Here is a 27,436-nt window from a genome sequence, read left to right as displayed (position 1 = left end):
CGATTTTTAAATTTCTTATCAAATATAAATATATTTCTAAATGCCTATTATGAACATTTTTGTGAGTAAACAAAAGTAACTAAATAAACAGTATAATATTTCTTCCGTCCCAAAAAAAAGAGTATAGTATTTGTTTACGTTATTGACATAAATAATCATGTCATGAAAAAAAATGACATAAATAATCATGCCAATCAATTTGTCATTTGTCCCATCGATTCTCTCTTTCAAAGCTAGTAAATATCCGTCCATATATTTAATTTGCTCATTCACATATGTTACTTTCACCAGTATTTTAGACCTACCTTATATTATTCGACCAATTGTCCAATTTATCTTTCTTTTTTTGACCATATCCACTACTAGTATTCTCTTTTTCTCTACGAAAACTAACATACAGATTATGAGATATTTTTATTGTCAACAAGAAAATTTCAGACCTCACAATTTTGATAATACCTAATGTTCATATCCAATCATGCTTTCCAATTGAGACTTGAACTCGGAAGATTGTGAGATTTTTTTTTGTCAAAAAAGAAGTTTCGGATCTGTATCATCCCTCTCCGGCAGATAGACTTATGGATTGTAAAAAATAATACTAAATGAAAAGGTAATGGTTAGAACGCGGAAGTAGATAGCAGATGGTGCATTATATTTTCCACCGAGTCACACTCAGCCTTGCCAATACCAAGTTGGCATCAACGTACGGAACCCATTAGCTAGCCTAATCGTACAAGGCACTTTTATTATACTACTATAATCTAACCTAAATACAACTTCCAGCTTGTGTTTATTATATATATATTGGTTACGTATTGATCATGTTTGTTGCTTTATTGGCAAGTATGAATTAAGTTTGACTTAGTGAGAAAATTTGTCACCTGAACATTCTATTAGTTATTGCAGAGTGCATATAATCTCATACGTTTCACCAGAACATGACATCTGATACGTGACATATATTGCTTTGTTGATCTCTAGCATGATTGGTATACTAACAATCTTTTTTTTTTTTTAATTAATGTAAAATTATATTCAATTAAAAAACTTTGTACAACAAGTGCAACATTTAGCTAGAGTTGGTATATTAAAAATCAAAACATTGATGAAAGCTACAATGATAAAAACGTTTTGAGAATTGAAAGGATTACCATGAGGCTTTAGCACAGGCCAACACCACTTTTGTTATTATAAAAAAAAAAAAGAAAAAAGAAAAAAACAGACCACTTTTGTTATCAACAAAAAAAGCCGACGCCTCCTCTCACTGCGCCAGATTTCCGCCTCCTCCAATGATATATTTTATATAATTATATAGTCATGGTCATAGTGTAGTGGTCATAGAAAATAGTAACAATCTTGAGTTGTTGCCGGAGTTAATTGTCTTTATCGTCCCCATTTGTCCTCATCCCTTCATCTGGCGGTCTATGTTCTTATTTAGTGAGGCTCTCTGAAACACCATAATCCGAAAATAAAACCATGCTATTTTTAAAATTTGAATAAAACTTTTTAAAAGAGTAAATGCATCGGAAAACGAAAACCAAGACTTTATTAAATGTGTGACCAATAGTTCAGAAATGCTCAAAGGCTACAATAATAGTATTTGTAACAAACTTCAAATCTGAAATACCCGAAACGTTATATACCGATGGTCTCGTCTCTATAATCTTGAGGGTACAAAACACTGCTCCTCATATGCATCACAATACGAGGTTTGAGGAACGAATTACTCAGTGAAGACGGCCATTTCTGGTCACATCTTCTAACAAGCTCGTATGTACATGTATTTCACCATCTTCATGTTTTTCATCAACAATCTTTATGGCAACATGATGATGACATGAGTCCTGTGAACTCTCTCCACGCGAATTGTTTGATTTATCAACGTCATGTAAAACTGTGACAACATGATCATCTTCATGAGATTCTACTGGCATGGCACGACCAATTCTTCCAGAATCCGACTTCTCAAATAGCACCGTCGGCCTCATCTTGTTCTTAAATCTTGCAGCGGATGCAAGCTCGTGTACGGATTCTGAGATTTTTTCGGTTAAATTAACAATATCTATGAGTAGGGAGACAGTCGTGAGCAATGAAATCATTTGAAGAGGCTCAACATCGTTCAAGATGCCTGATTTAAGTAAAGTAGAAAGAGCTTTGCATGCAGATTGTGAGTTTGAGACATGGATATCAGAAGAAGATGATTTTATCATTTTCTTTAATGAAATCGACATTTCTTTCATTGATTTTCCCGACTCCGAGCTCATTCTTCTTAATGGTGTTTCTAATTTCTTTTTTATGTCCATTGGGATCTAATAGAAAAAGAGATAAACAAAAGGGTTAGAAGAAACATATACTATGTTAAAACATCCATACAAAAACATCTACTATATAACAGACTAAGAATTTCAAACCGATGTTATTTGTGTTTGCATTTGCGATTATATATATTTACATGTTATAGCCTATTATTTTTTCGAATTTTAATTTAAAATCAAACACCTAACAAAAAGTTAGTGATACCTGAAAATCTGAGTTGATGTATGAATTCAAGGCATCAATCCTGTAGGCACACTGCCGGAGTAATGCGCCAACGGCAACATATTGTTTCCATGGATGCCTAAACCTAAATTGTCCATGCGGCGGTTCCCATTCTGCGAAATTAGCCTAAACGCAAATGAGCAAATATCAATACAAAATTCAATCCAAATGTGAAGCGAGTAGGGAAAGAGAGAGATATAGAGAGTACCCACCAAAGCTTCTTCATCGCTTTTGGAGTCAAGAACCCTTTTATATCTCCCAAGATTCTTTTTCCTCTTCTCCACCACTTTGTAGTCCCCATCTTCACTCGCTTCAAAATATTCGTCCCCAAAATCTGCCAATTTCCCACTTTTACATTCACAATCGAATATGCATATTTTAATTTTCTTGTAAAAACATAATTAGGAAAAGAAAAAGAGAACGAACAAAAAAACCTTGAAGGAAGTGGGAGAGTGTGTCAAAGTTAGAGGCAAGGAGAGAATGAAGATCTTGTCCAGCCCAAACAGGACAGACAAAGATAGAGATAAGGACGCAACTGACTCCTCCAATCACCACTGTTGAAAGTCTGCTTTCTGCCAAATCCATTATCTCTTCGTCTCTAAACCCCGACAACGATATCAACGCGAACGTCAATATGAATATCAATATCCCATAATCGAATTTTGTCTTCACCCATGGGAAGAACCTCACAAACGTCGACAAGGCAGCTGCAGATATATATATATATATATATATATATTACCATTAATCCTAGCTCAATCTTCTAGATATGATGTATGTATGCAAATATGAGTCTACAAGTGTACTAGGAGACCTTCCAAAGGAAGATTGCCTCAAGATCACGCGTTCAAGTTTTGATGTTGTGGAAGAGACTATATATGTCTGATCTAGTGTTTAGCTCACAAAATTATGGATCAAAAGTCTGGAACCGCATGCATAGTAATCTAAAAATGTAAGAGTGTTATTAGGGTTTACCTTGCACAAAGACCAACATGACCAAAAGAATAGGTTCCACTGTTGCACCCGACAATCTTGCTAGTCGATGAGCTCCAATTCCTAGTCCCCCTGCTACTAATGTTGCCACTCCTCTATTTAGTCCTTTCCCAAGTGTAGCCCCTAAATACACAGCAAGCCGAAATTAAATAATATTATGGCCAAAAAAAAAAAATTCTTAAGTATTAGACATATATATTCAAATGTTAGACACTAGATGATTGTGGTCACGTGACGAACCTACGGAGAATTCAAAGACAACAACGACGGTCATGATAGCCCACATTGCATTGATACCGAAGTAATCGGTGAAAGGACCGAAAGGTTGGTAATAATAGAAGGAAGAGACCAAAACAAGAGCAAGTCCCACTTTGAAAGCATGAATTATTCTTCTCGGGTCTTCATTCCCTACTCTTATCCCTTCTCTCACTATCTCTCTCACTTTCTCCATAACACCTCCTGATGATCACTCAGCTCTCAAGTGTTTTTTTGTTTCTCTGATTACTTTTCAAAAAAGAGAAGAAAACATAGAAAGATGACTTGGTTGTTTTTGTGTACATGGATCGATGTTATTTATAAAGACCAAGAGAGACTCTTGTTTAGGACTCATGAAATGTTATTTTATTATTTTTATTGAAAATAAGTGGTGCGTTGCACTTCGAGCGTTGAAGGTTAAAGTCTCTTTAAATGGAAAATGAAAATGTAATTAATTAACAGAGTCGAACCTAGCCCAGTAAGTTGGGTACTAGTTAAGCCCTCCCCTCTATTGGAGCGACGCGTGAGGTTTTTTATGCTGAGCTGGATTAGTTAGATGAACCGGTAGGAATTGATGATGATATTAGTTATATCATACTTTAGTGAATTGTATATAGTACAGTGTATGATACATTTGATTTAACGAATGAAAAAGGTTTAATTCAACTTTTCCTTTCAGCTACTCCAAATCATTCCGTTTCTGTAATTTGACAAGATCTGTTCTGTGCCATCCACTTGTTCCCATTCTAGCTGTAATATCAAAGCAATCAGATCTGATAATGTCCCTAAATTAGCATTTACTGATTAAGTAATAAAACTTGGATTGGATCATCCCTTATTATATTGTCCATATACACACCTCAACAAAATTTTGTTGTTGAAAGAGAACAAAACATCGTCTTTTACTGAATGTCGCTTAATCATTATTCTTTCAATCTAGTCTACCACACACCAAAAAAAAATATCAACAAGTTGGCATCAACGTACGGAACCCATTACCCCGATCGTACAATACCACATCAACGATATGAACGTCCTTTGGGACAAAAAGACATTCTTTAAATAAGAACGGACTAAAAAAAAAAAAAAAGATTATGACCTTAATTCCCGCGGTTTATCTCAAAAAAAGGAACTATATCAATGTTGCTACGGATTATATCACAACATTAGCTGTCAAATCAAACTCAAATGCGATGACTAGAAGAAGTTTGACTAATACATCATCAGGTTCAAAACTCATCTAAACATTTTTTTTTTTATTATCATCGTATATCCAAAACAATATTAACTTCAACCATCTAATGCCCTCTATTCTTAACTTCAACCATCATCTGATTCTCCAAATATTTTCGCCAAAACAAAAGATTTTTTGGAGCCAATGACAGCAGCATCGATGCCAAATCACACCGACATCAACATTGTTTCATTTTAAGGCCACAAAGCACAAGTATTTATGAATCTCAACCAAATCCAGTGACTGGGTCCATCACCCGAGGATCCATGAATCAACTCAGAGTCGCTTTCTAGGACATTAAATACACACTTCTTTCTTTTCATTTTTTTTCTTTGGTCTAGGTCTAGCTTAGATAGCCCAAAAGAAGCCAGGAAAAATTTTCGTATCATATAATCAACACAAATGTTACAAAGTATGAACTGGTAATAAAATTAAAATACACAAAAGCCCCCCCAACGACATCAGACCATCCTCCAACTAATCAACCATTACCATTCTAAGAATTCATATCCACTCGCCAAGAAACTATACCACAAACGAAAACAACGAGGACACTTGAAGAGTAAAAAAGAAAGATATTGATAAAAAGGAAGAAGCAGCAGACTGAATAAAAATGAACGAGAGGACTAAAGCCCGAACAAATAAACTCTACAAATCACTACTAAACCACCACCAAAACTGACTTCTCTAACCTTTTAACATCTTAATTTACACACCCCCTGATATCTCCAAACCTCATTGTTTCTCGTCTATGGCTCATCTTTTTCTGTACACATGAGGAACACCAGGAGGCAGATGTTACAAGTGTTTTTGGGAGCGGTATGTATGTGCACGAGTGCCTCTTTGTCTGCCTCACATCCAAGCCAGAGAACCTCCTCGGTCATTTGAATTTTGTGGGCGTCCTCTGGTTGGCGTCGCTGGCCTATTCGCGTTCAGCTCCTGCGAAAAGTGCATACTACGCTAAGTACCAATGTTTCAGGTCAAACTATGGACCAAGATTCAGTAATGAAATGAAGCAATATGAACCTGCATCCATGTGTCTTCTATATGTCTTTCTGGTGAAGTTTCAGGCGATGAAAGTGCTGGAGGTAACGGATGAATGAGCTTAGGAACCACTACAAGATCTCTCCCTAATACCAAGATAGCCCCAGCGTTGTTTGCAGTACCTGAGGTTTAGTATAAAAATTATTAACAAAACAGAAATAACCCCATCAAAGTATCTAAATCCGGTTACGGCACTAGTGAGTCCATGTACATACCACAATAGTTTGTAGCAGAAAAGAGCGTTATCAAATGTCCTTGAGCAAAACGCTCAAATCCATCCATTACACATTCATGTGCTCGTACAATCAACTGAAGATCATTGTTGTTGCAGAACTCCATGACACGATCAGGCTACAAATGTCAAGTCTTAGTGAGTAACAGAACAGGTAAAAATGAAATGCAAAAGCAATTAACACTTCTTCATATGGTAAGTTATTGGGAGCAAATTAGACTATATTCCTCGGTTTCAAAAAAATATCATATATTCGAGGCCAAGGGTCTAACAAATAGCAGCATCTCATTGCACAGAAAAAATATTGTGGGAAAAGAAAGAGATGAACCAGTTTTATGAAGGGAGGAAAAACTAAATTCAGACAACATAAAATTAAAACAAAAGAGAAATACTTACCCCAAAAGTAACCAATCCCGGACCTCTAGCATTGGGCCTTAAACCTTCGACACTGTCATTTTCAGTTGGATCCGACCTAACAAATTCCAAATTAACAAACTAGTAAGACTTGACCGAAAAAATAACCAGACCAACATATAGAAGCCATGGACTAACCATAATAAATCCATAAGCACAATGGAGCCAGCTTCCATTGTAATTGGACGTTGAATATTTTCTATCTGCTCCACATGATTTATAGAACGACCAATACCCCCATGCATACATATAATTTTCTTCTCAATTGATGCGGCAAGAGGTAGCCAATTGAATAAACGATTTATTCGGTGCCACACCCAGATTCCATCGCGTTCACCCTACAAAGCAACAACAACATGAGACAACTAAACATGGAAACAAGAGATTCAGAAGCAGAATACATTACCATTCGCTCAATACACTCTATTCGGAAGCCAAAAAGGGCATTAATATCCGCAGCTTCATGGTTTCCCCGAATTAAGTGTACGTTATGCTGGTACTCCACCTGCAGTACCGGAAATAGAATGTCAAACCTTCTATGGTCAAGCAACTAGAACACGTGCATCAAGTCAAAACTAACATAATACACATACAACTACCTTTAATGCAAGTAGAAGGGAAATTGTTTCTAGACTGTGTTGACCCCGATCAACATAGTCCCCTAAGAAGAGGTAATCGATGTATCTGACAATTAAACAACGGAATGAGTAATGTCCCAGTAAAAATAGCAAGAAGTAGGGCCAATGATGTCAGAATTTTTAGTGGTGCACTTACGATATGTCTCCAGCTGTAGATGGTGAACCATATTCATCAAAAAGGCGCATAAGATCCCCAAACTGCCCATGCAGATCACCAAATATTTTGATAGGAGCTTTAAGCTGTAATACAGTTGGTTCACTTGCGAAGATACGCTCTGCACTATCACAAAGATCAGCTATTTCATTGCAATCTAGGAAAAACTGGCGTCGAACAGGAGGCTTCCACCCACGAGGCTTCAAAAGATGAGCTATAACCTATTATGACATAGTTAGGTCACTGATCGTTAGAACTCCCGAATAGACACCTGGCCAAATCACTAAGCGAATCTTTAGGCACCCGATTCCCAATTGAACAAAATAGAGGATGCAAAGGAATCTTCAACTATGAGTTACCAGTAATGCAAACCAGGAGATAGTATACCTTTACAATAGCATTTTCGAGTTCTATCACAGCAATCAAACGACTAACCAATGCCACAAAAGAAAGTATCGAATAATAGTTCAAGATTGTACCCTTTTCATCACACATTACCAAATGTATTACTGTGTTTTTAAATCCACATGTAGGATGAATCCCAATAATTTACAGAAAATTATGTTGAGAACCAAAATCTTTACCTTCTTTGGAACACTATTGATTGACATTTGTCGATCTAATAGTTTCCTTGCTGCTGTTGCACTTTCTGGTGTCCCATAACTGACACGCCGTCCCTCATTTTCAAATTGATCAATAGATAACTGTCTAACCATTCCACCTAAGGCGCCACCAGTTTCTGCAGCAACCACCACCTAATGACAAAGTGCCAGAATCATTATAAACCAAAAATGCATTAGTGGTGAGAATCTGGGGTAAGAAATACTAGTAAATGAAGAACATGGTGTGCGAAGTAGTATACTGCAAGACTTGATATATTCAATACAATAAGTGTGACACTCACGGCTCTATGATGAAGACGAATCCCTGCAGGAGTAACACTCATTGATCCCATTGAATCTGGCTTGATTAGCGAAAATGTAGGTTTCCCACTAGGTGTAGCCTCTGCACCACAATCCCTATCTGGGAGTTCAACTTCACCATTGACTTGTCGTGCCTTGGCAGCAGCCAACGTAGCACTGATCGCCTCAGCTTCCGCTGCTGATGCTTCAACAAGATACTCCACACCCTTATTCGTTCTCCTACAAAGTTGTGATCGATGGTTGTCACTAAAGTCATCACTGTGTTAACAATATAGCACAAGATAAATCATTATTTAAAAAAGTTAGCTAACCGAGTTCCTGGAAGAAATGCATTTTCAGGGCTAATATCAGTATGCATATCACCATTTACAGGGGGTGCAACAGGGCTTCCCAGCACAACAGCGCCATCAGTGGCTGATTCAGATAACTCCCTGTTCCTTTCATCTGAAAAACCATACCTTCCAGGTAATCGACCTGGTGGGGAATTTGTTGCCGCAGCTGCGGCAGCATGAGAAGCAGCATATGTTGTTTCCGCAGCAGCAAGATCTTCAGCAACCAATAAGTCATCGAGTAACACCCCTAAAGTATCAATAATATATAATTAAGTAGTGAAACCATAATCTGAAACAGATTATATAATTGCTATTTCTGTTATGGTCTTTCAATTCTAACGAAAAATAATACCTAGTAAAGAAAGTGTAATTCTACAGTATCACACACTAGCTACACAATGTCTATTACGCCACATTTATAGAACAATCAAACCGTTTATATTGGTTCATCCTCATTGAAAAGCATGCACAAAAATTGTGAAATCTAAACAACGGTGGTCTGTACCAAAGCATCACATGTACATTAACAAAGTTCGGCCAAGCTTTTCTCTTTACCTCCACGTAAACCGCCGTAGATAAATATCAAATCACCGACTGCAGCAGCAGCATGCCTACAACGCCTAGTCAGCTCAACCGAAGCATCACCACCAGCTGCATCGGCACTATACCTGCCAGTTCTAGGACTAGTAACAACTGATTTCGTATCACACCATACACCTGCTGCAGTATCCAATACTGTAAAAAGACAATAGACAATCAGAGAATTGTAGATGAACCCAATGCACATTTTAGTATAAAACGATCATATACAACTCTCGTCTATACATGAGACGCATTTCAACAATGGCCAACAGAAGACTAAAAGTGGTGCAGCAATTCTTAAGGAAACTCAAGTATTTCCTCAGTGATAATCCAACAGCACAAACATCAGTCTCTTCGTTTGCTAACCTGCAACACTGGATGAGTCTTCAACCATGCGTCCACCACCAAGTGCCCCACCGGACACATGAAGTCTTGCATTTACAAAGACCTACATAATCCATCAAACAATTTAATAATTCTGATGAGGACAGAAAACAGAAGAACCAAAGACGAAGAAGCATTCCATACTGCTGCATGCTGATATCTGGAAGATGGTGAGACACCAGGCGCTATGGCCCATTCCCAACGTCCATCTCTATGCTTCGCAAGTCCATATGCACTGGCCAGAGGCTATCAATCAAACGTAGAAAAAAATATTAAGCTCCTCAATCAAGCATTCAAGTTTAAAGCAGTCCATTGAGTGTCAAATTTCACTTTACACAATTGAAAACTTCTCATGATCATGTATAAAGACATAATTGATAATAAGCTCATTCCTTGTTGACCAAAGAAATTATAGTTCCTTTTCTCGTAGAGAAGCTTCACGAGGTCTTGCACACAATTTATGGTTGTTACTTCTTAAGAGTCTGTGTTGAAACACAAACTCTTGATTAATTTAACCAGCAGAGAAGACGTACTTCTTCTGCTCAGTGACAAAACTCAACCTCTATAAGAAATTGACAAAATCTCACGGCCCCATTTTTATCTCACACTAAAGCAAAAGCCAAAATTCTAAAATCATGCCTCTATACGTGACTCAGTGTCTGTTTTCAAAGAGATAATTGGGCAAGACTGTAACGAATCTCTTCACTTACCACACTGTTTGCATCCCTTCCACCACAGAGGAGAAGAAGACCATCGGAACGCGCACTTGCAGTTGCATACCTAGTCACAACGTACAAACAGATAAAAACAATATTACTCCAGTGCAAAGCACACAATCATAAAGGAGTGTAATCAAACTTACATGCAGGGAGGTGGACCTTCCCCTTCTGGTTCCAGCTTACGCCATTCATAAGGCTTGGCGGCAGTATCCAAGGCCCATACATCAGCGAGTGGACGTTTTCCTGGTAGTTTAAAATGGAGTTCAGAAGGGTGAAGGTTTAAGTTGAATATAATACCCTTACATAAAACACTGCGAATAAGTCAACGTGGAAAACTGCTTACCGTCATTTCCACCAATTGCCATGAGATACCTTTGTCCCACGAGTGCCATGACATGTCCATAACGCGGTCCTGGTCCAGGACCCTGAACAACAACCCTGGATAGAGAACATAATCTATATCAAGACACAAATTAGTAATATAAATTTTAAACCGAGATAGCCACTAGTGGCAGGTTTATTTTCAGACCTGTGCCATCGTGGCCGTTGTTGAGTGAGATCAAGAACATGAAGGTCTTCAGCCGATAAACCAGCAGGACCAATTCCACCCTGCACAACAGAGAGAATTTACAAGCACTTTCATAGCTTAAATTGATAAACTTCAATATAATGACATCATTTCTCCCCTACCTGAATAACTACCATGGTCCCGACTGCAGTGGCAACATGTGCGGCCCTCGGGGTTGGTGGTTCTCCAAAGGGTGTAAGCCTGTAGCCTCATTTCAATTAATTAACTGGTATCCACACTTTTAAGGGGTAGGACCTCATGCAGTTTTCATAATTAGAATGAAAAACCAAAGTAATACACATTTTATGCTCACCTAGTCCACTTATTAGAAAGTACATCATAACAATGAACATCAGCAGTTGCACCAGCTAGCCCTGCAGAGAAAAGAACACCCTAATTAATTAATACAACCGGGTAAGTCTAGGAACCTTAAGAAATAACAAGAGCTAGAACATAGAACCTATCAGCAAATTAATGATCTAATATCCCACAGCCAATACTGTGTCCTGCTACTACATCAAGCTCTTCGCTCTACCGATTCCATATGAAAAAGGATTCAAAGCAATAGATGTTGAGAAATTTTCACCTAAGACTGCCAGCTAATTTAACAGATATGAAGCTTTCAGAGCTAAAGTTTCCAAACTTAGACAAACTCACAAGGATCGGACGCGAATAACCAGTGTATATCTTTGTAACCGGTAAATCTTTAGAAGTTTAAGGCTTGACAAGGGCCCTCTATCAGAATAGTTAAGCCATAAGAAACGAATAAACTTTTTCAATTGTTCAGGAGAGAACCTTCAAAGCAAGGAAGGCAAACTACAACTTCACAATAGTTAGGCGAAGGAGAAGGCAATTGAAGAGCGGTGATACTCAAAATTATTTAACAAGTTAGGAAAAGGAGAAGGCAAACGTACGAATGCCGGCACTTCCAGCTGAAGTTGGAGTTCCGGTGCCACCAGAATTACCCTCAAGAGCCGTCGCACCACCAAACAATACAAGACGAGGACCAATGTAACCAGGCGTTCCTTCATCACCAACAGCAGGCACAGCCGTCAACGTGTGACCACACCTAGGGCCAGGCCCATCCTCTTTTTTATCCATCATAGCATCGACCACCGAATACGTAGGTGCACACCTCGGACCAACAACTTGCGCCGGCTGCTGCTCTTGTCCAACAACCGCAGCCGCTTGCTGCGGAGAACTCGTCGGATTAGGATCCGAAGGCGGCGGCGTTGGCACCGATCCGCCTTCAGGAGGTGATTGGTCGTTCATCTGCTGAGGCGTCTCTCTCTCCATAGGCGAAGGAGATTGGCCTCCATCAAGGCTCTGAAACTCCCGATCCTGATCGTTGTCAGCCACCATAGACGAATCTTCATCCATTATCAAACCTCAAAAGCTTCAAAAGTGGGAAACAGAAGAAAAAACAAAACCTAACTAAAGACCGATCCAGCTGATCAACAACATATCTGATGTTAAACTTGCCGCTCTCGGAGAAAATTTCCGGTAAAATCGAAACCCTAGTTTTCCATCACCGGTCAGATCCTCGAGGCTTGTTTACAACCGAGACAGTTATTTTCCAGGGAAATTATAACGAAGCAGACATTCACACATTTAGGAAAACCAAATTTTTTTTTTTTTTTTTTTTTTTGTTTATCCCAAGTTTCTCTCTCCTCTCTTCTCCTTAGTAATCAGTCTTAACCCTCAAGGACGCGAATGGCAACGAACCAACTCATCGCCCCAACGTACGAACCGAAATTACTACTTAAAACATTTCTATTTTACTTTGGTTTATATCGATTTAAGGAAAATAAAAAAGAGTTCTCGTATGGTAATGACATATTTAGCAACAAGAATTGGTTATTGAAATGTTTAAACTTTCTTTTTCACTATATTTAAAGTTTCATGAAAACTCTATTTATCTGGCTATTTTATTCTCAAAACAAAGCGATGAGTATCTCCTCCAACTGGCAAATACAATTCTCCAATTTCCACCAGATTTGAGTTGTCACTTTTCTAACCTTTTCTCTTCTTCTTTTTTCTCCTTTTCCCTAAAATAATACTTTAATTATAAAAAATAAAAATAAAAAACATCAAGACACTCGAGAACTGCGACAGGTTCAAAACTGTTATTACATTTTTTGAAAAAAAAAAACATTAAGTAGCTTTGGTTGCCATGTTTACTCGGATGAACTACAATTTGCTAATCAACGCATCGTGAGAGGCCCTGTGTTAGCCGGTTTCTGGAAAACTTTAACCATAGGCATCCCATCTCCATCTTCTGTGTTTTGAACCCTCCAAGTTCGATCCTTTTTCCTCTGTGGCTTTTTGTGCTGTTTATGTGAAGCGGTTTGCTTCTTCGCTGTCACTTTCTTTGAAGACTTAAGCCCATTGGCAAGATCAAACGAGCTCAGATCATCTAGCACCGCATCAATACCAGGAACTTGCTCGCTTTCTGTCTCATCTCCTACTGTAGAGTCTTCAGACTCTGAACCTTCGAGAATATCCTCAAGTTCTTCAGTGTCCTCTATATCCGCTTCATCACCTTGTGTCATTCCAGGTGGCATTGCATAATGCGGCAGCTTACCTCCAATGTAATCTTTCAGAATAAGCCTAGCAGCTTTTGTTTCATCAGGTAGTCCACTAGAGGCAACATAGCCACGAGAAGCACAGTAACTTCTTAAAAGCTCTGCAGCATGAGGCGGGCGGGACTGACGCTCATAGGTTTTGGGTTTAGGAAGAGAGATGTTGTAGACACTCTCAATGACACGTCTAGGGACCTTGTCAGCCACCACCTGAATAGCTTCACGGTGCTCCGTCATCCGGTCAATTGGAAGTACACCAGAAGCAATCATTTCATATCTCGAGCTTGAGAACGAAGGGAAGACTAAACCAGGGCAATCGCATAGCATAAGCTCATCAGAGATTATCAAAGTCTGGAAATGCTTTGTTTTTCCTGGGGTAGAGGTGACACCTGTTCGCTTCTGACCCACTAATGCGTTGATTGTAGAACTCTTTCCAACATTTGGGTACCCAACAAATCCAACCACGGCTTGATCACGTTGATATTCAACAGTCGATGCTACTCTAGAATTCCTTACTTTGACAATCTCTTGAGCCTCAAATTCTAAACGATTCAACAGCTCGTCCCTGCCATATATCATAATGTCTGGATCATCTGTCTTCTGAAAGTTATCGGGTTGTCTCCATTGCTCTTTAAAGACTTTACCTTCTAGGGTAGCTGTAGCAGCTATGGCTGACCAGAAAACAAACAGAATGTTGTTAAGGCGGAAATATTCTGCCCATTTCTCCCTACAGATATGTCAAAAGGTAAACCAATTGATTAGAAGACAAAAAAGGTTGGAGGCAAAGTAGTAAGCCACGGGAGGATTGGCTAACCTGACATCAGTAGGTAAAAGATCCGCCTTGTTAACTAGAAGCATTATTTTCTTATGCTCATCAATTTCTCGAGCATACGCCTGTGTCACAATGAATCTTTAAGTAAGTATGAATCACGAATATGGTGCCAAGTGGAGTTTCAAGCTGGGAGAAAATGCACTACCTCAAGATCAGGGCAGCGGTAAAACAGTGGATCTCTAGCATCAACTACCATAACAATCTGAAAAAGGACAAGTGTAAATAACCAAAAATGTTTTGCAATTAACTAAAACGCAGAAATTGAACTTATTGAGAAGGTTGATACATTTTTGACAAAGACTTACCAAATCACTGCGTTCAAGCACTCGCCAAAGCTGTCTCCAGATGTCAAGGTTCTTTTCGAATGGAGTCAACACAAGCTTTTCATTTTCCTCAAGGCTAAACCAAAATACAGGAGAAAAAGTAAGCATGCATACACAAATAGCAATAAGCCACATAGAAACGTGCACATGACAAATCAAATCATACACCTAATATAGTAAAAGAAAGTATATCTTATGTGAGTTAAAAATTGCTTCAAGGTGTGAGAAAGGATAACTTCCCAATCCAAAAATTGATTAGGGTCAAACATCTATAAACTCTAGTTTGGTTTACATACGAAAGATATCTTGAACACACCTCAATTCTATACAAGTTCCGGCTTTAGCAAAAGCTAAATCCTACATAATATAAACTTACACACAGGACACAGCACATTAATATCAACAATAACAAAACTGAGATTTTCTGGGGGGAAATGGATACAAGAGTGAGATTTTCTCAACTTATCTCCTTTCGACCTTCTCAGTAAAGAAGGGCAGAATATGCTCAAAATACATGCATTTTATCAATTAGAGCATCAGATTTTACCATTTGAACAAAACTATGAGACAGAAGCTGACTAAAGTTTATCATCACCAACTAACATTTGGGGACAGATAATGATTTGGTTATAACACACACATTGAAGAAGCAAAGCTAAGAATAGGATCATTAAGATGGGATAACACAAAAAGCTAACCTCACAAGCATCCGGCGCCAATTCAGAAAAGCTTGTTTTTCATTAGCATCAAGTTCTTCCACTGACATTTCAGGTGTCCACGGAGGTCTGAAGATTAAGAAAACAAAGAAAAATGATACTTTTGTCTGGAGAGCCATGAGAAAAAGGAAGAATAAATCTAAAGAGAATAAAAAGCACATGCCTTCGAGGCACTTGAAGACTACTGGCGTGTAAAGCCTCCTCTATCTTCTGTTGCTCTCTCCATTCTTCAGGTGCTATAACACTTGAGCTGGAATTTGTGTCTCTGTTACCAAAAACAACATTAGAGAAACAGCACACCGTAAGAAGATTAAGATGACAAGTAATCGTTCTCCCATCTCATTACGAAATTGAATACATACAAAGAGATCCACAAAAACCTAATCAATCAGAGAAAGAGGAATTTAGAAGAAGAGAAGCATACAGATTGATGGACAAAGGTGTGGAGGAGCTGTGATTAATGGTGTAAAGACGCTCAGCCTCCTCGGCTTGCTCAATGATGGCGTCGATGTCGCTGACCTCGGTCACGGATTCGAGAACTTTCTTCTGAAGATTCTTGTAGTACTTGCCTTTGTCTTTGGATTCTTGAATCATATGGTTGTGGTGCTTCACCAGTGATCGCCCTAACGACGTCTTTTCGCTCTTCCCCATCTCTCTGGTTCTCTGTCTCAGACTCTCAGCCTCTTCTTCTCAAGTAAAACCTATAAGTCTCTAAACCCTTGAAGATGGATTCGACGGCGCGTTTGTTATGTGTTTCAAAGTGTTTGTTTTTTTTTTTTCCTTAGGGTAACAAAACGTCAGCCGCCGACCACACTCGCTGCACGGTGAAGCTAAATCAACTCTTTTTTTTTTTTTTTTACTTCTTTTTCTTACTTCTTTTCGTTAAAAAAATAAATAATCATATGTGTCACACGAATTGAACCATATCCAGAAATTATTCTCATCACTAATTTCATGATAACGTTAAAAATAAAATCTCTCTAAATACTAGTAAACATTATGATTTTTTGTAAAAAAGGAAACATTAATTATACAAACCTTTTTATGGTGCAATCTAATTATAACCCATTTAAAAATCATAACATAACATAATTTTAATTTAAAGATAAAATCTCTAAATTTCTAAATAGATATAATATATAATTATTTTGTAAAAAAAATAAAAACTACTCCATTTAGGGCGGAGACGGATCCGGATATCCGGCTTTTTAGGGTATCCGGATCCGGATCTGGCCGGATCCGTCTTTTCATTATCCGGATCCGGATCTGGATCCGTTCCACCCGGATATCCGGATATAGGATATCCGTAAAAATAGCCGGATATCCGGATCCGGATTTTTTATATAAATTCTTTTTTATTAATATAAAATTAAAGAAAAATATTTAAAAAACAAATAATTTAACATAAATAATTAAAAATATTATTAAAAGTATTATTATTATATAAAAGATAATAAAAATTATTAAATAAATTTAAATAATAGTAATAAATATTAAAAATATTATTATAATATAAAATATCCTGGATCCGGATATCCGGCTTTGATTTTTCTATTATCCGGATCTGGCCGGATCCGCTTTTTCATTATCCGGATCTAGATATCCTATTTTTCGGAGCGGATCGGAGCGGATCTCGGATCGAATCCTGGATAATTGGTCTCAGCCCTAGCTCCATTGGAGTAATAATTATGCAAATTTTTTTGGTGCAACATAATTATAATTATAATTAACATAACCCATTGGACTCGAGGACTCGAAGGCTTTTAAGCCTTAAAGAAAAAAAGGAACAACCGTTTCCCGGCAAATGCGTCCGATGGAACATCCACTTCCACTGTCGTTCGTCTTGCCAAATCCGGCCGACCTCCCCGGTCTTTCACTAGGCTTTCTTGACGGTAGTTTCGAAGACCTCCGAGATCTGCTCCTCCGCGCTTCGACTCTAACGTCCAATCTAAACCACGACTGTTCTGATCTAAACCACCGTCTTCTCCATCTCCGGACGGATCTCACCAAACACGCCGTTTCCTGGATCTCAACCTCACTTTCCGCTAAAGTTTCCTTCGAAGATTTGAGATTGAACCTGGAGAGCCTCCTCAATCTCCGTAAGTCACCAAACCCTCGTGTTTATTTTGCTCATGTAAAGATATTAAAGTTTTCTGATTGTCTCCAATTTCTCATTGTAGCTACGGATTCTGTCGGAAAGCAAACGAATTGGGAGTTACATCAACTTGTAGAGGAATTGTGTCGTATACAGAATCGGCGCAAATATTTCGGTGAGTTTGGCTCGAATTATTGATTCTTGAACATCATCAAGAGTGAGCTAACCTAATTTAAAAAAGATTCGAAATTTCAGTGACTGCGTTAAAGTTGGAGAGTCTTGTTGGAGATCTTGAAGATTCAGTGTTTCATCATCCTATAAGTAAACGCAAAGGAAGTACGCTTCAAGTAAAGCTTTTTCAATCCACAAGTTAAGTACTATATAATGGAGTTGTGGTTGCTAAATATGAAAGATTAAAACTTTGATCTTTTAAGTGCAGGATCTTGCATTGAAGCAGGAGAGGTTCAGTCATGCCATTAAGACCATGAATCAGATTGAAGAAATACTTGGTGATGTTACAAGGCATCACTCCCAGTGGCGCCGCCTTGTAGATTCTGCTGATAGTAGAGTAGATAAAAGTTTGTCTGTTCTTCGTCCACAGATTATCGCAGAGCACCGAGCTTTTCTCTCATCTCTTGGCTGGCCACCAAAACTTGCAACATCCAAAGTCGAGCATGGAGATGTTGATAGTATCCCTAATCCTCTACTCTTGATGCAAGGAGATAAAAAGGAGTCTTATTCCCAAAGCTTTTTACTCCTCTGTGGTTTACAGCAACTTAATACCCACAAGGAAAAACGGAAGAAGCTTCATATGCCCAAAGAAAATGATAATGATGGACTTTGGGCTACCGATGAACTAGTTAAACCGGTTGCATCTCGGATGGAGTATCATTTTATGAAATGGGCTGACCAACCTGAGTTTATTTTTGAACTTGTCTATAAAGTTACAAGAGACTTCGCTGATGGGGTGGACGATTTCTTACAGCCTTTGATTGACAGGGCTATGTTAGTAAGCTGTAGTGCTAAAGAAGCTTGGGTTTCAGCGATGGTCCAGATGCTATCTGGTTTCTTGGAGAAAAAGGTTTTTCCTGGGCTTATAGATATGTACAAGGAGAAGCAAATGAAATCTGAAGTTATTTCATCGTGGTTCCATCTTGTTGATCAGATGGTTACATTTGATAAACGAATGCAGTCATTTGTGAATTCAGATACTTGTCTTTCTTATGAAGGCTCTTCGACAGCGTTTTCTCAAGGTATATCAGTAATGGGACTATTTTGTAAGAAACCTGAGTGGCTCAAGACCTGGGGGAAGATTGAGCTAAAGGATGCTTATAGAAAAACTAAAGAGGATGTCAAGAATGATAAAGCTTGGGTAGTTGATAGTGAAAGAACTACACTTGGTAATGAATCCAACACACGGTCTGCAAAGTATGTTCTATCTACAAGAGAAGATTATAAAGCGCCATTAGTAGCAGACTCTTTTCTTAATAGGACTTGGAGGTTGATAGACCATGGTCTATCTCTACCGGCCATTCTACCAAGGATCCAATTTATAAGAGCTACTGCCACCAGATTTCTCTGGTGTATATTCAAAATTCTGTTACTGGAGTTCAAAAAGACTGATCTCTCTCACTATATTTTGTTTGAAGATACACTGATACACGCCTGTGGACCAATTAATGCTGCTCGGTATCTTGAATCAAAACTACGAGAATGGAGTGATGATTTGGTTTTTGTAGAGATGTGGGCTGCCGAATCCAGTGTCAAAGTTGATAAAAAGCCTGAAGTTTCCTGCCAAGGCTGCTTTTTTGGGGAAGAACTGAAAAGCCTTGTTGAGTTGGAAACCAATTGGCTTATGGAGATCATAACAGTTTTTCTCCACCAATTCGACAATCTTTGCAGCGACCACTTCCACAACAATGCAGTTTCATGGGAGGAAGACATCATTACCAGTTCCAGCAATTTAACAGTGTCTCAGGGTGTCGCAGAAGCATTGGACAATTTAAGAAGGCATCTATGTGTTCTTCATGTAAACATGAACCCGAAAGACTTCTTGGACTTGTGGAGGAATCTCGCGGAAGGGCTTGACCATTATGTTTCTCGTAAATTTTTCTCAGGAGATCCTGTTTTAAGGAGAAAAAAGTTTGAAAGATTTGAGGTCGACGCAGAGGCACTTCTTACAGTGCTTCAACCTTATTGTGTTCGTCCTGGTGCATTTTTCCCTCGTGTGCGAGAGATTCTTAGGCTGTTGAGGATGCATGAGGAAGAAAAGGCACGGTTGAGAGGAGCTCTAAGTCGAAATGGAAATAATTGTCTAAGGTTGTTTGGCATTTCTAACTTGTCTGCTCAACTTGTGGAACAATTTTGTAGGTGCTACTAGTAATGAATGCCTTTTTTGTAAACTGTATCAGTATTTCAGTCCATGATCAAGAAGATGAGAATTGCAGTAGAATTTGGATAAATTGAAAACTAGCAAACGGTGTGTTAGGAACTTAGAAATGATACAACCTTGCTTTTGATTCCGTAAAAGTACAAACCCATGACTCTGATTTCTTCAACAAAAATGGATTAATCTGGTCTGGTGAAACTAAAAGAAGAATAGATAAATCATGTACTCTTGGAATAAAAGTTAAGTGAAGAATCAAGAGAACTCTTGGATCAAGGGCTCATAGAAGAGTCTGTACGCGTCCATGACTTCTAAATACCACATGGCTTCACGATCTGGGCTCACCGACAGGTCAACCATCTTATGAACCTGGTTTCAGTTTAAAACAACAATAACAAGTTTCAGTTTTCAAAGCAGTGCATGTAAATGCAGGTGAGACTCTCACTCCAACATCACAAGAAAAGATGAATCTTAATCACTACTGATTATATGCATCTTCATGCTGACACACCTAGATATATATATATATATAATCACAAGATTGTTACTAATACATTCAAACTCAAAACCTCTTCTGGAACTTAAAGCTCCTTTGTGATTTTAGTCACCTAAGCTTGTGTCACCTTGATCTTGTGATCATAACATCTAAATTGCTCACTTAACTCTCTAATGTACCAATTTGACTTGTCTGCAACTCTAGCCAAACTAAAATCACATTGGACTGATCCAAAGTGCATATGAGGAAGCATATCAAAGACCTAAAGTTTTCATATCAACCTTAAGTAGAGGTATATCCCCGGTACGGATATGGTAGACACCAACAACCATCACATACATTCCTGATTTCCATTGACGGAGGGCAAAATCGCTCGAGAGACCGAGCTCCACAAGACCGGTCCCATCATCAAGGACCATATGGTTATCACCGCCGCCGGAGATGGGGACCAAAACTCCCTGCAACGCAAGACTCGATATCATCGAAACAGGAATTAATAATTGAGCTATAAGACAGTGAGGGGATGATAGATTGATTCGGAACCTGTAACCAAGCACGTTGAAAAAGTACACCGCCTAGGGCGGTGGCGTTCTGAGAAGGCGTTGGTTTAGCGTCCCGGAGCTGGGAACAAAGCATCTTCACCGCCGCTAAGCTGTAGTCCATTTTACCCGCAGATCCGACTCGGCTGATCAATTTCAATGTTGTTGTTTATGCCTTCACCTCATCGATAACCGGACTAAACCGAACCGAGCAAATGGTATTTGTACAGTAATTTGATTTTTAGTAGAGCTTGGAGAGAATTATTTTGACAAATATAATGGAAATTCATGGTGTTTTCACTAATATTATAAAATGCCTTTTATTTGGTGGAATAAATCCTTTTAACTAACGATATGTAAAAAGAAAAAAAAATGCAAACTAAAAAATAAAATAAAAAATTAACCTTATCCAAGAAATAAAAGGTAGACCCACAATATCAAAGAAAATAGTGAGGTGTCACAAAGCTATTGACTGATAACCCATCCTCGAAATCTCTCTCTTTGTCCACAAAATAAAAATCTATTTCTTGCGTTTGTGTTTGTGTTAAAAATATTGGCGATCAGTTTGGGAGAAAGAAGCAAAGAACAGAAAAATGGCAGCAACATTTGCAACACCATCGACAGTGATAGGCCTCGGAGGATCATCCATCACCACCAAACCCTTCTCTTCACGTACTCTCTTTCTCTCTGACTTTTTGAATAATTTGAATCAAACATATATACATATGAATAATGTTAATTGTAATTTCTCGTGATTTTTTAGCCTTTCTAAAACCAACATTAAGCGCCAAGAACCCTCTAAGACTCGCCGGGGCATCGGGAGGAAGAGTCACTTGGTAGGTCACTCTTTATTTTCTTCTCATACTAATAATAACAAAGATAATTCTCAAATATATCACATTTTATGTTTTGTTTTTCTTAAGTACCATGAAAATGCGTATAATCCAAAAGTATCACAAGTTATGTTAGGAACTAATAAAGCTTGTTTTTGAGGTATTTTTCTAAGAAAAAAATTGTTTTGTGTCAAAAGCTTTGAGAGGAACTGGTTGAGGAGAGATTTGAACGTGGTCGGATTTGGGCTGATCGGATGGCTAGCTCCGTCGAGCATTCCGGCGATAAATGGGAAGAGCCTGACGGGTCTCTTCTTCGATAGCATCGGAACTGAGCTCGCTCACTTCCCAACTCCTCCAGCCGTCACTTCACAGTTCTGGTTGTGGTTGGTTACGTGGCACTTAGGCCTCTTCCTCTGCCTCACTTTCGGACAGATTGGATTCAAGGGCAGGACTGAGGATTACTTCTAAGGATAACTATTCATGTTTCGTTTGTACTATATGTTCTCTCTCTTGGTTATGTGTAATGTTATCAAATCAAAACAAAGCTTTCTTTGCTATTTGATGTTTCATTCTATATATCGACAAGTCTTTCGTAATGATCTTGATTTTAAGAATGTCGTCAGTCTAACTAAAGTGTAAAATGTTAAAGAGTTTCTTGAGCGAAGCTTACAAATGATTGGATAATACTTCAAAACAAGGATATGTCTTTCCACGAAACATGACAATACGGCTTTGATTTGAACCATACAAACATGTTTTTACTTACAAACCTAATGATCTCTTTTTTTTTATGTTCCATCAAAACTATTAACATGCATGAAGCTTTGTGAATCTAAAGTCTTTAATATGTCTGTAGGCTACGGGAAAAAAAATTGACAGGAGGAAAGGTAAAAACTTGAAAGTAGATAAAATGAAAAAGTAATTCCATGAGTTAAACAAAGGGAGCAGTGCAGTATCTTATAACTTCCTCTTCGGAGGTTCCAACAACATTTTCAGAGGAAACAAAACTACATTTTAACTACACATTCTAAATCAAACAGCCACTGTCCCACACGTAGATGCTGACCCAGTGCAGCTTCATGGTTGATGTGCATTTTGTAAAGCTCGGGTCATCATGTCGATGAATTCATCGTGCTGTCAAAAGCAACTCGTTAAGTTTGCGCAGCAGCTCAAATAAAGTGATGTGGTAAAGGACAAACCTGAAACAGGGATAAAAGGGCTTCCTTCACTTTGTCTCTGCTGATAACCGGACCAGTGGGTGCAGGAGCGAGTGATGGTGGTGGAGTTGGGGGTGGGAAAGGCTGGAGCACCGGAGTACCATATGGCCGCTGCTGGTGACTCGCATTATTAGGATTGAGAGGAGGAGCAGTGGGCATAGATACACCAGGAATGAGGTGTGGTTGTGCCATCATTCGCGGGGGCCCAAAGAAAGACGGCTTCACCAAATCAGCGTGAACATTGGAGTTGCTGCTGATAAGATCAGGGTTGTTGTCAAAGAGAGTCATCAAAGGAGAGGAGGATGGTAGGGGCGGTGGTGATTGTATCTGTGGAGGTGCTGCTGCCGCTACAGGAGGAGCAATGGTGGATTGGTGAGCTTGGTGAGGTTGGTGAGGAATCGCTGATGATTGGTAAGGTGGTCCACTTGCTGACCCACTCGCAGTGTTCCCAAGAGTCATAGTTGACTGTAGTCAAGGCAACAACAATTTTGATAAATTCAGTGTTACAATATGAGGAGTTGAAGTAGGGAAATCAACAATTTAGAAATAAGTTGGACCCAATACTACGCTGAAGATAATTCAAGAATCTAGAAGTAAAAGAAAGCCCTCCTGCCATTAGTCGTATATGATGCTGTCATGATGAAGAAGATAGTGTGAGTGTGTAACAGAAGCTTTAGAGACTTACGCTAAAGAAGTTGACGAAAGCAGGATCATCAGGGGAATCCCTAGCAGTTGATGATGGTTCAAGAGGACCATCCATAACTGCCATTGTAGGCTTAGCTTCCAATTCCTCAAACTCACTGCAGTACATAGAAAAATCTAACTCAATTTAATATATAACAGATGATGTAGATTTTCAAATTTCCACCTCAAAGAAAATACATCCAAGAATAACGTCTAAATCTAATCATGAAACTCTTACCTTTTTGAAGATGAGGCCTTTGGCTTCTGGTTAACCTTGGAATATGCACTAAGTATTCTGTCATGCCAAGGAACCATTAGGCAGAGATACAAAGAGTATTCAAGTAAAAAAAAATAGTAAGAAAAAAATATACAAGAACAAGAAACTATATGATAATAGGCAAATAAAAGACGATATTGATAACTATTCATGATCCAACAATTGAAACCAACGTGTATCTATGGATTTTACTTTCATGATTGTCCAATAACAAAAAACAGTTTCTACCTGATATGCAGTAACTTATATATACCTGTTGAAAAGAGTTGCTACCTCCTCGCATTCACGTTTATTGTAGAACCAAATGCCATTTACTTCTTGAGATGCATTACGGTAAAGTAAATAAGGACCTTGGACTTCATACTCAAAATCTCCCAGGAGATTCTCCACCAGATTATCTGCCCAGACCAATACAGCAATACACTGATGATTACTAATACTGAATCCTTAATTAAGAACTTGCAATAAATTCCTAAATCCATATCACCATTTTTTTAACTTAGAAGATAAACCTTCTCTAGACACAAGACACACATAAGCGTTTATGTGAAGAAAATCCTGACCTGTATTACGACGATTCATCACAATAAACTGAAATCGAGGTTGTGTACTTCTGAAAGAAACCAAAAAAAAAAAGGATCCAATCAGATTTGAGAAGACGATTAATGATAAACATTACACATAGTGAAAGATCGAAAGTAGTAACCTTTTGACAACAAACAAAGATCCTTCAACATCCTTACGACTCTGATTGAGAAAAAGACAGATCAATCGTTAGGTAACAAAGCAAACATCAAAATTATGCATAAGAAGATTGATTGAAGCTTACCCATTGGCTGAGCTCAATGTTGAATTCATAGAAAGTGACATGAGCGGCTGTGATGAGGATTTCCTCGATGTATGGATCGATCCGCTGGAGAACTGTGAGATTGAGGAGCCTCGTACTGTTCTGGTCCAGATTTGGGATTATCTTCCCGTTCTGAGACATCTTTTATAAATCAAAGATCAGATTTTTAGGGAATCTCGATTCGATTTTAGCCTAATCGGAAGAACCCTAGAATTCTGATTTACGGAAGCTGTGAGATTTGGGGACGGAGACGAAAACGCTAACTTTTTGAACGCACTTCGCTATTTTGTTGTCTACTTGGAAAAAAATATATATATATTAGAGTTAATATTATTTGTTTGTCAATACTGTAAAAATCTCATACTAAAAATCAAAATACACAAGTAATTTGGGATTATTGTCTGTATAATATACTAAACATAAAAAGCATTAGAGTTTGCTTAGGAATAGAATAGATCAATAGAGCTTGCTTAAGAATGAATGGTCCAACATAAACAGAGAATAAAAACTACATTGAAGAAGATTTTTTATTCAATTAGAGCATAATCAGTGGGTTGCTTCAAGATCAATTAGAGCATAACCAATAGAATTTGGTTAGGAATAGAACAATCCACAATCGAGGAAAATTTTCACATTGAAAACGAAAATTTGTCTTTCAAATACGCACATATAATCGAAGATAGTAAGATAATATAAGCTACAAAAGCTATCAACCCAAATCTCATTGCAGTTCTTTTAAAATTTAAATTATCCAAACCAAAAGCTAAAGAGGAGAGTAGCACAACTCTTACACTGTTTCACAGATGTGTCTGAAACAAAAACAAAGGGCAAGAAGAAGTGTCTTATAGGCACGATTCAAGTTGGCGAGAGCTCAGAAGATTCTTTGTGGTGGTCCCATTGTGCTCTTGAGGTACAAACACCTGACATTTTGCCAGTTCTTCTTCAATAGCGAGACGAGGAAGTTGACACTCATCTGAACATTCTGAAAGATCTGCTTCTCTTCCATGGAAAGGTTACCAACTGCAACTCCCATGCACAGAACCTTCTTCAGCTGGAATTTCACTGTTGCCTTTGTTTCATTCACCTTTGACTCTAAGGATTCCTGGTGGCTCACAAGAGTTGGGAACTTTCCTGAATAAAATATAGCAAAGGAACGTTCCTTAAGAATCATCAACAAAGCAAAAACTATATCCAAATCAAAAACAGATGTAAGGAAGAACAATGGTAAATTAGCTGTAGCCAGAACTTGCCTGCCTTGTTGAGACCAGGACCAAGAAGACGTGGAATCTGCTTAATGACAGATTCAGAGGCCAAGAAAGCATGGTATTTCTTCGCAAGCTTCTTGACGAGTTTCTTGTTTTTGTTAAGCTTTTTTAGAGACTCAACATCCATATTTTCCAGTCCCATTTTCTCAGCCTGCAAAAAAATACCAAATCAAATAAGCAAATATTTCATAATGCAAGAAATGAAGACTAAAAAGTTAATGACCAATTCCCGAAAAATTCACGCATCTATATTCAAAAGAGAAAAGTACTATCAAACTAATAGAGCCACCATGTGAAATGAGAACAAAAACCATTATACAAGAAACGGAGCATAAAAATGACCCATTTCCAAAAACAATGTAATCTCTTTTCAAAAGGCGGAATTTTTATCATATTATCAAAGGAAATGGTAAGATTAATCACCTCTTCAACATGCTGGGCATCTCCGAGCATGCAGATCTTCATTTTAGGACGGGGGATATGTGGTAACTTGACAGATCCACTGAAACGCTTGTCCTTCTGAGGATCATAGTTCTTCAGACCGATCTGGAGCTCAACAGTCTCCACAAAGTTACGTTTCTTTGCATCGGATTTCCCTGTGATAATAGTGATGGCTTCTCTCACGGCCTCACTCTGAAGCTTACTGTATTAACACAGAAGAACAAGGTTAAGCAAATTACATCAACAAACAAAGATCCACAACAATGACAATCTCAAAATGAACAAACCACATTATAGACACTACCAGCATACAAAATAATCTTATCTTAATAAACCTAAACTTTTATGAGGCAAGATTTAGATATATCTCCAGATTCGAAGGGCTAAGCTGAGAGAATTTATGCAAAACTGCAGAACAACTTCGGGTCAATTCTAGGCTAGTAACATCATAATACTATAAATCAAGCTCATTCAAAAAAACATCAACGATTGACATATATACAGAGACGTATCGTTCTCTAATTAAACTTAATTCGATTGGTAAACTAGAAACTAAACGTTGGCACGCCACAGAATAACGAGTTTTGAGGAAACCAAATTGCATACGACAGAACCCGAGTTAAATTTAGAGAATGGAGAATGTAAGAGATGAGTCAGGTACCTCATTTTGAGCTTGTCTCAATTTAGCTAAGATCTGATCCTGGAAACGAAACATAGACAACAAAAAACAAATGAAAATCTAGAGAAGCTCGAGAAACAAGAATCTTCTACTGTACAATACACATATAAACGAAGAAGAATCAAGCTAGAAGTGAAGCAGTCGTTGAGGCACAAACCTGAGTGATGAGACAGAAGAAACCCTAATTTAGTCGAAAGGCTAAGACTTTATAGTA

General features: G+C 38.2%; 8 protein-coding genes across 10 annotated transcripts; 2 read left to right on the top strand and 6 right to left on the bottom strand.

The window, feature by feature from the left end:
• Nucleotides 1–1,522: 1,522 nt before the first annotated feature.
• On the bottom strand, nt 1,523–4,870 carry LOC9325757 (aluminum-activated malate transporter 1). Its single transcript, XM_002889647.2, has 6 exons — nt 3,772–4,870; nt 3,514–3,654; nt 2,973–3,245; nt 2,751–2,872; nt 2,521–2,664; nt 1,523–2,309 (listed from the first exon to the last, which is right to left on the bottom strand). Exons 1-6 carry the CDS (start codon nt 3,980–3,982, stop codon nt 1,728–1,730), a joined length of 1,473 nt encoding a protein of 490 aa, XP_002889693.1. The 5' UTR covers nt 3,983–4,870; the 3' UTR covers nt 1,523–1,727.
• A 514-nt stretch (nt 4,871–5,384) lies between these two features.
• On the bottom strand, nt 5,385–12,677 carry LOC9325756 (serine/threonine-protein phosphatase BSL2). Its single transcript, XM_002889646.2, has 21 exons — nt 11,925–12,677; nt 11,324–11,384; nt 11,133–11,211; nt 10,972–11,051; nt 10,786–10,880; nt 10,586–10,685; nt 10,434–10,503; nt 9,868–9,969; nt 9,706–9,787; nt 9,313–9,492; nt 8,737–9,004; nt 8,407–8,644; nt 8,087–8,257; nt 7,485–7,723; nt 7,310–7,394; nt 7,117–7,215; nt 6,849–7,048; nt 6,693–6,768; nt 6,280–6,415; nt 6,047–6,186; nt 5,385–5,959 (listed from the first exon to the last, which is right to left on the bottom strand). Exons 1-21 carry the CDS (start codon nt 12,388–12,390, stop codon nt 5,873–5,875), a joined length of 3,054 nt encoding a protein of 1,017 aa, XP_002889692.1. The 5' UTR covers nt 12,391–12,677; the 3' UTR covers nt 5,385–5,872.
• Nucleotides 12,678–13,052: 375 nt separating this feature from the next.
• Nucleotides 13,053–16,295, bottom strand: LOC9328519 (GTPase LSG1-2). The gene is made up of 7 exons (XM_002889645.2): nt 15,888–16,295; nt 15,627–15,728; nt 15,446–15,532; nt 14,730–14,823; nt 14,570–14,626; nt 14,407–14,486; nt 13,053–14,319 (listed from the first exon to the last, which is right to left on the bottom strand). The coding sequence occupies exons 1-7, from the start codon at nt 16,112–16,114 to the stop codon at nt 13,215–13,217; spliced, it is 1,752 nt and encodes a 583-aa protein (XP_002889691.1). The 5' UTR covers nt 16,115–16,295; the 3' UTR covers nt 13,053–13,214.
• An 874-nt stretch (nt 16,296–17,169) lies between these two features.
• Nucleotides 17,170–20,030, top strand: LOC9325755 (RINT1-like protein MAG2L). 2 transcript variants are annotated; one of them, XM_021014670.1, is made up of 4 exons: nt 17,170–17,562; nt 17,644–17,733; nt 17,814–17,905; nt 17,998–20,030. In XM_021014670.1, the coding sequence occupies exons 1-4, from the start codon at nt 17,268–17,270 to the stop codon at nt 19,936–19,938; spliced, it is 2,418 nt and encodes an 805-aa protein (XP_020870329.1). In that variant the 5' UTR covers nt 17,170–17,267; the 3' UTR covers nt 19,939–20,030. The 2 variants fall into 2 exon arrangements, with proteins under 2 accessions (XP_020870329.1, XP_020870330.1); XM_021014671.1 differs by having other exon boundaries at nt 17,814–17,894; nt 17,993–19,960.
• LOC9328518 (recQ-mediated genome instability protein 2) lies at nt 20,000–21,277 on the bottom strand. Of its 2 annotated transcripts, none has more exons than XM_021014673.1 (3): nt 20,984–21,262; nt 20,722–20,898; nt 20,000–20,313 (listed from the first exon to the last, which is right to left on the bottom strand). In XM_021014673.1, the coding sequence occupies exons 1-3, from the start codon at nt 21,101–21,103 to the stop codon at nt 20,200–20,202; spliced, it is 411 nt and encodes a 136-aa protein (XP_020870332.1). In that variant the 5' UTR covers nt 21,104–21,262; the 3' UTR covers nt 20,000–20,199. The 2 variants fall into 2 exon arrangements, with proteins under 2 accessions (XP_020870332.1, XP_020870333.1); XM_021014674.1 differs by having other exon boundaries at nt 20,021–20,313; nt 20,780–20,898; nt 20,984–21,277.
• Nucleotides 21,278–21,381: 104 nt separating this feature from the next.
• Nucleotides 21,382–22,408, top strand: LOC9325754 (photosystem I subunit O). The gene is made up of 3 exons (XM_002892409.2): nt 21,382–21,651; nt 21,743–21,815; nt 22,010–22,408. Exons 1-3 carry the CDS (start codon nt 21,573–21,575, stop codon nt 22,278–22,280), a joined length of 423 nt encoding a protein of 140 aa, XP_002892455.1. The 5' UTR covers nt 21,382–21,572; the 3' UTR covers nt 22,281–22,408.
• Nucleotides 22,409–22,698: 290 nt separating this feature from the next.
• On the bottom strand, nt 22,699–25,166 carry LOC9325753 (mRNA-decapping enzyme-like protein). The gene is made up of 8 exons (XM_021014672.1): nt 24,820–25,166; nt 24,697–24,737; nt 24,554–24,603; nt 24,244–24,388; nt 23,952–24,008; nt 23,715–23,829; nt 23,012–23,494; nt 22,699–22,946 (listed from the first exon to the last, which is right to left on the bottom strand). The coding sequence occupies exons 1-8, from the start codon at nt 24,976–24,978 to the stop codon at nt 22,890–22,892; spliced, it is 1,107 nt and encodes a 368-aa protein (XP_020870331.1). The 5' UTR covers nt 24,979–25,166; the 3' UTR covers nt 22,699–22,889.
• A 285-nt stretch (nt 25,167–25,451) lies between these two features.
• LOC9328517 (60S ribosomal protein L10a-1) lies at nt 25,452–27,413 on the bottom strand. The gene is made up of 5 exons (XM_002889642.2): nt 27,380–27,413; nt 27,205–27,243; nt 26,526–26,745; nt 26,088–26,253; nt 25,452–25,968 (listed from the first exon to the last, which is right to left on the bottom strand). The coding sequence occupies exons 2-5, from the start codon at nt 27,207–27,209 to the stop codon at nt 25,709–25,711; spliced, it is 651 nt and encodes a 216-aa protein (XP_002889688.1). The 5' UTR covers nt 27,210–27,243; nt 27,380–27,413; the 3' UTR covers nt 25,452–25,708.
• Nucleotides 27,414–27,436: the final 23 nt, after the last annotated feature.

The sequence above is a fragment of the Arabidopsis lyrata genome (genome assembly GCF_000004255.2).
Source record: "Arabidopsis lyrata subsp. lyrata unplaced genomic scaffold ARALYscaffold_1, whole genome shotgun sequence".
Classification (NCBI taxonomy): domain Eukaryota; kingdom Viridiplantae; phylum Streptophyta; class Magnoliopsida; order Brassicales; family Brassicaceae; genus Arabidopsis; species Arabidopsis lyrata.
The sequence above is the reverse complement of the archived record's forward strand: the minus strand, read 5'-3'. Positions and strand labels throughout refer to the sequence as shown.